Source organism: Portunus trituberculatus, chromosome 43 (genome assembly GCF_017591435.1).
Source record: "Portunus trituberculatus isolate SZX2019 chromosome 43, ASM1759143v1, whole genome shotgun sequence".
In the NCBI taxonomy this organism is placed as follows: domain Eukaryota; kingdom Metazoa; phylum Arthropoda; class Malacostraca; order Decapoda; family Portunidae; genus Portunus; species Portunus trituberculatus.
In genome coordinates this window covers 1,318,013-1,328,079 of record NC_059297.1, presented here as the reverse complement: position 1 = coordinate 1,328,079, position 10,067 = coordinate 1,318,013, and the positions used below count along the sequence as shown (strand labels likewise).

At 40.3% G+C, this 10,067-nt stretch overlaps 1 protein-coding gene across 2 annotated transcripts in view; it reads right to left on the bottom strand.

Moving 5' to 3' along the window:
* The window catches only part of LOC123518212 (succinate-semialdehyde dehydrogenase, mitochondrial-like), a 28,337-nt gene extending 20,654 nt beyond the window's left edge, over positions 1 to 7,683 (bottom strand). The window contains exon 1 of one of the 2 annotated variants that reach the window (XM_045278920.1): positions 7,624 to 7,683. In XM_045278920.1, coding sequence (XP_045134855.1) covers positions 7,624 to 7,668 — 45 coding nt within the window. In that variant the 5' untranslated portion in view covers positions 7,669 to 7,683. Of the gene's footprint in view, positions 1 to 727; positions 926 to 7,623 lie in introns of those variants that run through there. The other variant, XM_045278919.1, reaches the window with a different exon arrangement.
* Positions 7,684 to 10,067: the final 2,384 nt, after the last annotated feature.

The window sequence follows — 10,067 nt, the reverse complement described above, 5'->3', positions numbered from 1 at the left end:
CTAAGAACTTTTTAATATTTCATCAAGTGTTCTGTTAATTCATCAAATGAAAGAAAAAGAGAAACATCCAAGTCCATTTCATTTGCAAATATGAATCACAAAATTGTAGCTTCCCCTAATGTGACACACACACACACACAGACAGAAAAATAAAGCTTCACCTAGGTCCTAGAACATGAATTACAAGCTGACACCTAGGTCCTAGAGAGATGAGAGAGAGAGAGAGAGAGAGAGAGAGAGAGAGAGAGAGAGAGAGAGAGAGAGAGACCTGCCACAAGAAAGCATGGATTTTTAGTCATTGTAAAAATTCGATTATAATGGACCTAAGCTAGTCTATTTTGTATGTGATCCGTGCATTTTTGTTCAGACAGCAGCATCCCCCCACCACTCTCTCTCTCTCTCTCTCTCTCTCTCTCTCTCTCCTGACAGGACACGGTAATCAGGACCATTTAAGCCTCACGACCAAAGTACTGTATTCAATCGTGATATACAGTAGTCACATACAATCACACAGGAGCCGTCTTCACGCCACGCCTGCCTCACAAGCCCCACAGATATCTAACATACTGTAGGCATCGCAACAGTAAGACCTACAGCTACAATATCACATAAACAACACAACCCTTGTTGACAGGATTTCATTGGTTGTCTGCCCAGAAGGTACCCACACTTCTAACCTCTTGGGCTCCCTTATACTGCATCTCACAGTGGAAACGATTATATCTACCCTGCTTTTGTGAAGGCGCAGCACGGTCCCGAACAAAGAAGGCGCTGTCATAGTTTTTCAGTGACGGATTTAGCGGTGTGAAGATAAACGACCCCCTATCGTCCGCTGCTCAAGATGTACTGATCTGCCTGTCTGCTGCTAGCGGCTCGTCGTTCGACCCTGCGCTCGGCTCTCGAGTTGCCGAGTGTTGACTGCAGACTGCAGTGGCCCAATGGCTGCGCCAAGGCCATATAGTTACCATTTAACACCGACCACAGCTGTTTTGAAATGCTCTTACAGACGTTCTTGCATTTCACACGAGTTTTCTTTACGTATTTTCTCGTAAAATAGCCAATTTATTCAATAATTACACCACAAGAGTTCGAATATAATTCGGTGTACTACTTCATTACTTATCATTTCACTGACATTGCATAAATGTTTGACTTGCTTGTCTAATAGAAGAGAGGTGTCATACTGCCCTGTGCTTTCAGAAAAAAAAGCGCAGTATGGCTTCATGATATCTCGTGAACATTAATTTTCAACAAGATGTGATCTATTTTTGTGTTATATTTAAGGTCAAGGTCAGAGAGAGAGAGAGAGAGAGAGAGCAATGAAAACAAGTCGTGACAGTCAGTGATACAGACAGACAGACAGACAGACAGACGGACAATAATTATTGATACACGTAGGTAATGAGACCAGAGTTGTCCAACCGACTCATTATCGACATTTCGTATCCACGTACATTAAAAATGTAAAGTTTCTTCCTTATTTTACAAAGACGACAGTCTTCAGGCATAATATTGGGGTCGTTAGAAAGGGTAAATAAAAGACAAGCAAACAGAAGCATAATGAACGTCATGTATTGGCTTGGTATTTGTTAAAGTGAGAGAAGGCAAGCCTCGGGAGCAAGATATCAGAACTGCGAACAAAAAGTGGTATTTGAATATACAGTCTATTAATTCATGAATACAAGGATGATGAACGAGTGTTTTACACGAAACCATAAATATGCAAATAAGACCTAAGGTAGTTGGTTCGTTCTTGAGTTGTATACGCTCACTGCTCATGTTACCAGTGAAAGCTGTGGTTCATCACGGACCTTTATCTCGGACAATATAGGAACAGAGACAGGTGTGGCTCCAGCCGCACTACACTTCACCTTTCCCACGCTACTTTAGACATGTGTCCTTTGATGGAAATTCAGATGTATCCTATAAAAACAGAAATGCGGGATGCAAAATGTTCTTGACATGACATTTCCATATCGTATTCTATTTCTTCTTAGAAAAATAAGTTCCCTAAAGTTCAGCATTTAGAGAATGTAATTTTGATGACAAAGCGCTTGTTTCCGTGTCACTGAATGGTTGTCTGGGCCTCGGACAAGGTTCAGGAAAATGAGAGGTAATGTGCATACCGGACCGTCTTGATCGGGTCAGAAGTCACAAACCGCCGTCACCCAGGACTTGTTCGGGGCTTTCGTCTTATTCTTGTTTGAGTGGTAGTTAACCTCTTCAGTGGGACGTACTTTTATCATGAATTTTTGGATATGATTAGACGATTTTATTCACATCAAAAAGGGTTTATGGAGGTGAAAATATTATTAGCTACAGTCTTTACTATTGTAATCCTCACATGAGTTTTTGAAGCTGTATAGAATCACGAAACAGAAAGCAGAATGAATATGAAAACCCGTCATGGTACTCAAAGGGATAAGATCGTGACTGCCATAACCAACTATTTACCTGTCACTAACAACCATCCACCAACACCATCATCACCATCACCATCCCCTGTCGCTTCCATCACTAGGCCTCATTGGCCCATTGCCATTCATCATCAGTCATTACCACCTTTTGTCACCAGTCATCACCAAGGAAACCAGAAATGCACTAACGCATCAACGAACCGATACAAAATTGCTCCTTTACTTATGCATCACTATATATGTATGGCTGACCTAGAGGTGCTGGTAGTAGTAGTAGTAGTAGTAGTAGTAGTAGTAGTAGTAGTAGTAGTAGTAGTAGTAGCAATAATAGTAGTAGTAGGAGTAGGAATAGAAGTAGTAGTAGTAGGAGTAGTAGTAGGAGTAGGAGCAGTAGTAGTAGTAGTAGCAGTAGTAGTAGCAGTAGTAGTAGTAGTAGTAGTAGTAGTAGCAGGTAGTAGTAGTAGTAGTAGTAGCAGTAGTAGTAGTAGTAGTAGTAGTGGTAGTAGTAGTAGTACCGGTAGTAGTAGTGGTAGTAGTAGTAACAACAATAATGATGATAATAACAATAACAATAATAATAATAATAATAACACCAACAACAATAATAATAATAATAATGATAATAATAATAATAATAATAATAATAATAATAATAATAATAATGAAAATAAAAATAACTAATAACAATAATTATAATAATAATAATAATAATAATAATAATAATAATAATAATAATAATAATAATAAACAAAGGTGCTAATAACAAAAATATGCGTAGGCTTCAACAAAACTTGACACGCACAGAACACCGGCGGAATTTGTCGAAAATACACAACTTTCTTCTTTCCTTTTTTTCTGGTCTCGTGAAAGATTTAAAACGTCTCGATACACAAGACGGATAAACCACAAGAAAAAAAAAAGTTAATAGTGTCAGCTGTCGTGACTCACTCACCCCCTTTCCTCTTCCTCCTCCACCACCACTACCACCACCACAGAGAATAATGAAGACACTCAAAAATGTAGTATTGTGTTGTGTCGTCCTTCGGTTTTTAGGCGAGGTGTGCTGTGTTGAATAAATCACGACTCTCCTTCCCGCTGGAGCTCTACTGCAAGCCAACCAATCGTTCTATAGCTTGTAAGAACTTGATAACCACGAATACTGTACGTTGCTAGTTAAGAGGAAGCTTTAAGAGACCTGATGAATTAAAATAGGGAAGATAGTGGTTGTAAATAGTCATGTCATATTCAGGGCACGTTCATGTGTAGCTCTAAACTTCTAAAGGCTTCTTGCAGCTTCTCTCACTTTATGCTCTTACTCGTTCTTCCACCCTGTGCTTCTGACGTTCTCCTGCACAGTAGAACTCCCTACCTGCTTCTGGATTTCCATCTTCCTACGACTTCTTTTAAGAGGGAGGTTTCAAGACATTTGTCCCTTTATTTCGGCTGACCCTTTGACCTGCAAGGGGACTGGTAAATAAGTGAGCATTTTTTGTTGTTGTCATTGGCCAGTTTTCCCTCTTACTTAAAAAAAAAAAGATAACAGTATACTAACACAGACACCAGACTAAAGAAGACAGATCTGCCATCCTTGTACCTGATTCTGGTAACACACTGAGGCTGGAAAGGTCAGGGATTGGATATTTGTTCCTTCTCAAGTGAGTTTCAATACAGGCCGGACATAGAGCTTGCAGTGGTGAGCAGCAGAAGGCAAAGCGGAAATAAGTGTATCGCGTCACTGGATATTTGTTCCTTCTCAAATGAGTGTCAGTAGAACATGGAGCTTGCAGTGGTGAGCAGTAGAAGGCAATGGGGATATACGTGTACCAGGCGTCTTGAGGACAAGGGCAAACAGGGAGCAGGCGCGGAGCCCCAACTCACACCCGAGGACCCGTCAACACGTACAGTAAGTAGTCACGTTTGTATAGCCCCAGCACCAGCACCCCAGCGCCACCCGCAGACTGGATGTGCACTGACTGGCTGGACTCATCCCACGCCTTGAACCCGGGACAGGACAACGCCCCAGTCCGTCCAGCTCACTGGCAGTATTTTGAGTGTTTGATTCTGAACTTCTTTACATCCTGCACTACATGAGCATTGCTGTATCCCTTGTTGCGTCTCTTCACGTGCTGTACATTAGAATAAACCAGGTTGTCATGTATCGGAGAGGGATTGCATTACAGTAAAGAGATGGTTACAAAATCTTGACACCTCCACCTAGGATACTCATGGTTTGTAAATTGTCAGTTTCCGATAAAAAGTCTTCGATGTTCAGACTGTTTGTGGCCGCAGTGAAATAAATGAAGTATTTTGAACATGTGGTTGCTAATTTTAATCTTAAATCTAACAGTTGTAGATTCTTTATATATAAAATCAGGGGCAAGTTATTAAGTTATTAAGTTATTAAATTAAGTCATCTTACTTTGGACAAAATTGCTTCGAAATTGAGGAAGAAACATTGGATAATCCTCTTCTCGGTTAAAAATGACTTCCACTTTTCTTTTTTACTTTAGAACTAGAGTCAGCTGTGTGTTCAAGTGTGTCATGAGTAGTTTTGAAGTTTGGGGGAGATATCTGATCACGTTAATTTTGTTTGGTTACCGAGCACCACCAACTCTCAATTCTTACTTTTGAATAGGAAATTGGTGCCACTGTTATATTCTCAGCGTTCTTCTGCCCTTTCTTTCTGTCTCCACTCTAAGCCGTGAATAGCAAGGAGACGGAATGAATGGCGGAGACTCGACATACTTGGCGCCGTGGCTGTCACCGGGAAAAAAAAAAAAAAAAACATTGGTGCTGCACCATCATGTGGTGAATTTGGGAAATCTGTTTTTTCAAATCATGAAAATCCTTCCAAGGTAAACAACGTTTTAAGGTATTCCGCGGTAACAATCGTGGTGCAAAAGCTGGCCTGCGTAATCTCTCCATTCCTTCAATAAATCTTGATAAAACTTGTTATTTACGATTCTAAAAACTTTGCGTAAGCGCTGAGCCACAAGCTAATGTATTACACCGGGTATGTTTACATTTGATCAAACATTAACTAAACTCTGGAATTTTCTGTGTACTTCTGTATTTCCAAATTCCTACGTCTCGAACTCATTCAAGATGGAGGTTTCAAGACACTTATCCCGTATTTTTGAGTAACGCTTTCAACCCTGTTCAAGGCATGGCACCTCATTGAGTCAATATTATTCTATTACACTAATACTTGAAAGGAATCCGGCACCTGTGAGCTCAGAATTCATACGGGGTACATGATGCAAAAGCTTGGTATGAAATCATTATAATCCTTCTCACGTTCAACATAAAGACATAGTAAGAATGCAACTATTCATGCAATGCTGAAATCGTAACCAGATCCTCCATGCTTCCATTCTTAATTTGACAGTCTCCAGACAGTTTTATGCATCGTTTTGGCGGTTCAGGCGTTGATTCTTTTCTGGAGAATGTTTCGTGTTAGAAATTCACTCCACTGTGCCGTGAAAAGTGACACTACATTGGAATTTTTACGCACGTACAACACGTAACTGAAATTCTGATGAGGATTTATCGTTGTTGACCATAGTACTGCACTGTGATACCCTTGCATGTCAGATTTCATATTTTCACCAAACACGGACAAGAAACGCATTCTATTTTAATTCCCCGGTGAATGTCGTGACTGTCTCGATTGTTTCATTTGTGGATGCCAAACGTGCACGACAATACACATGACATTACTAGTCTAACTGACAATGGATTATTCATTTGTAGTTATTGTGATTTGAATCACATATAAAAATGTCAAATTCAAGAGCATTACATACGTTTAGCTTTGTGCAACTCACTCTAACACTCTTGTCAAGCATGTCGTAATAAATACTAAAAAATACCTCTCTTACCTCAAAGGGAACCTTGGGTGGATTTATGAATGAAAATAAGAGGACAGGTCCATGCTGGCTACGGTCATTATGATGGATGGAACACTGACGTGCATTAGTGATGCTACCATGTGTAGTGTTGCACTTCAATATTTGCTTCTTAAACAACCGTCGACGATGAAATACTGTAATGTAACAAAAAAAAAGCAGAAAATTTGACACTGTCAGAATAACAGATAAATTTGTTCATGACACAATTGTACACAGTGACCACTGAACACCTCACACAGTGGCGGGACACCAGCAGAGCAAGCCGCACTCTGGGCTCACGGCTGTCCTTGTGTTCACCGCCACCGCCCCGATGCTTCATCTCATAAAGTTGTTTAAAAAAAAAACATCGATTCATGTACCCACTCATTGACTAAAATACTGACTGACTGAATGACATCCTCTCTCTCTCTCTCTCTCTCTCTCTCTCTCTCTCTCTCTCTCTCTCTCTCTCTCTCTCTCTCTCTCTCTCTCTCTCTCTCTCTCTCTCTCTCTCTCTCTCTCTCTCTCTCTCTCTCTCTCTCTTCTGATTAGGAATATAATCTAGGTTCTCAAACACTGTTACAAAAAATACCGCAACTATAAAAAGTAACTCTTAGTATGCATTACTTCTACAGATGGTAAGATAAACATTGATAGTCACTGACAAAACAGTAATAGACATGGTAAGGTTCTCGGTGTTGTCCAGGTAGTTGCTGATAAATCTTTCTGCAATGATCAACTCAGCGTCTTTTCCCATACCAACACTTATCTCTCCTTACCTACATATATGGTTACACACACGCACACACACACACACACACACACACACACACACACACACACACACACACAGCTGTGATCCCTCTCTACGAGCCCCACGACTATATCATAAACATGTTTCACCATTCTTTCTTCTGTCTTCTTTCTCTCTATCACTTCCTTCATATCTTCACCCAATCTTTATCTTCTGCTCCTCCTTCTGTCTATTCCCCCTCCCTCCCCTCACCTCCACTATTCACTCATTCACTCAGCATTTATATTGAGGAAAAGTACATACAAAATTAATACCTGATCCTCAGGAATACAGTTAATTAAAGGTTGTGGCAGCTGCTCCACTGGCACGCTAGTTAATCATGCGTGGAAGGAAGAAGACTTGTGTGAATGTGTTAGTGGTTTAGTGATATCAATTAGCAAGGTGTGTGTGTGTGTGTGTGTGTGTGTGTGTGTGTGTGTATCTAGTAGTTCATTCCCTTTCAGACATTGACCAAATTCCTGACTGTTGGCTTCAGAAAATATAAACCACAATGGCGTTTTACTTGGCGACTTTGTGTGTTGTGTGTGTGGCTGGAGAAGCGTTGCATGGCGAGACACAGACACAAGAAGGCACGGGAAAACAAATCTCTACGGCCCAAACAACTGAATGGACGAGTGACCTGATGAACCTGAGGAAACCACGCGACAACGAGACCTTTGAGGCGAGGCAACGGACGTCAAAGGAGGAGGACAATGAGTGGTGGCTCAGATACGCTTCAAAACTGCACCTCAATCACTCTGAAAGCCTTAAGTTGAGGAAGCGTCGGGATGTCAGCGATGGTCTTGGAAATGCCGGGTTCTACGCTCACCTTGATGCACTGACTCACGATCTCTTGGAAGCCCTCAGCCTCACCTTCCTCCGCGTGTACACCAATGGCGGACGCAACGGTAGGTCCCTCTAACGGTCTAACCAGTGATGTCAAGTAAATGCAATTAACCCCTTGAGTAAAATGACGCGTTTCTACACTCATTCTGGTTACTGTTTGGTGGTTTTATAGAGCTCCAGAAACTTACGTACGGATTAACCCTTATGGTATTGGGACACATTTTTACCTTGAGATTTGTCTACGATTAGACCATTTCATTGACATTAGAAAGGGTTTAAGGAGATCAGAAGATTAATGACCATAGTCTTCATTATCTTAATCCACCAAATGAGTTTCTGAAGCTGTGTAAAATCACCAAACAATAAGCAGAATGAATATGGAATCACGTCATGATATTCAATGGGTTGAAATTGTGAAGACTCTGGCCATTAATCTTCTGACCTCCATAGACCTTCCCTAATGTAAATAAAATGGTCTAATCGTATATAAATCTCAAGGTAAAAATGTGTCCCAGTGTTGAAGGGGTTAAACAAAGCAGGCCAATATGGATAAAAGACTATAGTGCTTTATACCTTCGTTGCGCCATCAAAGGCGGGAATCAAGGTAGGAATAAGCACGCTACTAAGGACCACATTCTGAAGTAATTTTGGCCGCATCTGCACAATCTTCAAAAGGCTTTAGTTGAATCTTCATTGATTTTTACTCGTGTTTATGTGATTCTAGTGACAGATTAACACAATTTCTACATTACTTTACGGCGAAATTAGTCTTGAGAAAACGGCTGACGATCTTTACGGCTTTTGAAAAACAGTCGTAGTGAAAGAGCAAAGCGATTCTGCATACGGCTCTAAATCTCATATAGGTTAAATGTGAAGCTGTGGTGTGATGCTTTGAAATTATTGAAACGCGGCATTTTTTTTTTTTTTTTCAGTGGTAAAGTATGAGTCTTTATATTTTTCCACGACTTGAGCTGTTTTAGAGGCGAGTTATCAATAGGTACTTCTCAGACATTAATCGACCAGTTCTCTCCTATTTCTTCTTCTGTTATATCATGATTTCATTGACCGCCATTGTAATCGAACTGTTTGTTTTTTACACGTCCCTCTTTCTTATTTCTATATTATTTTCTTTTTTCGTTTGTTCACTCATTGACTCACTTATCTTATCCTCTTTACTTAATTATTTTTTTCCAAAGACCGGTCTCCTTGACATTCAGGATAAAAAATTAGATAAGATATGCGCTGTTCTTCATGCTCTTTTTTTCTGTATCACATCTGCAAGATATTATGTATAATTTCACGTTATAGATTCTTCGGGACCCTACCCTACACACACACACACACACACACACACACACACACACACACACACACACACACGCACGCACGAGAAAAAAAATAGCTATGAAAAAAATGTTTGGAAATCCCCGCCTAATTGCAACGTTACCGTTTTGTGGGACTTTTTGACTGAATACCAGTGGCAAGCAATCCCTATAGCCACAAGATAATGCCACTCCACACTCTTATCACTCCAATCTTCATCATTTTTGCGTAGTTCGATAGGCGAAAAAAAAAATATAGATACATAAACCGATAGATAGATAGTAAGTAGGTAGATAAGTAGACTGAGGGTAAGACATGACAACAAATGGAAAATAAAAGTTACAAGACACTAATGAAAGTACACTATAACATCCCATAATTCTGTAAAAGTAGAGAGAGAGAGAGAGAGAGAGAGAGAGAGAGAGAGAGAGAGAGAGAGAGAGAGAATAGCGAATGACGCACTTCCACCCTGAATAACTTGTAAGAAATGGGGGGGTTACAAGCACTCAATAATACTCTCCCTTAGCTAAGAACTTGTAATTTAGCCACCTAAGATAATTTACTACCCTTCCTTGTATGGCACTTTTACGTAAGGCATTTCTTTTCCTTTGCCACAGACGAATGTAATTGCTTTGTGCGAGTGGAATGGAAGCGTTAGTCTGTTAGGCAGCTGGGTCTCCAATACTAAGTCTGATATTTATGGAATGTAATCTTACTGAGACGGTAATATGTGTGTGTGTGTGTGTGTGTGTGTGTGTGTGTGTGTGTGTGTGTGTGTGTGTGTGTGTGTGTGTGTGT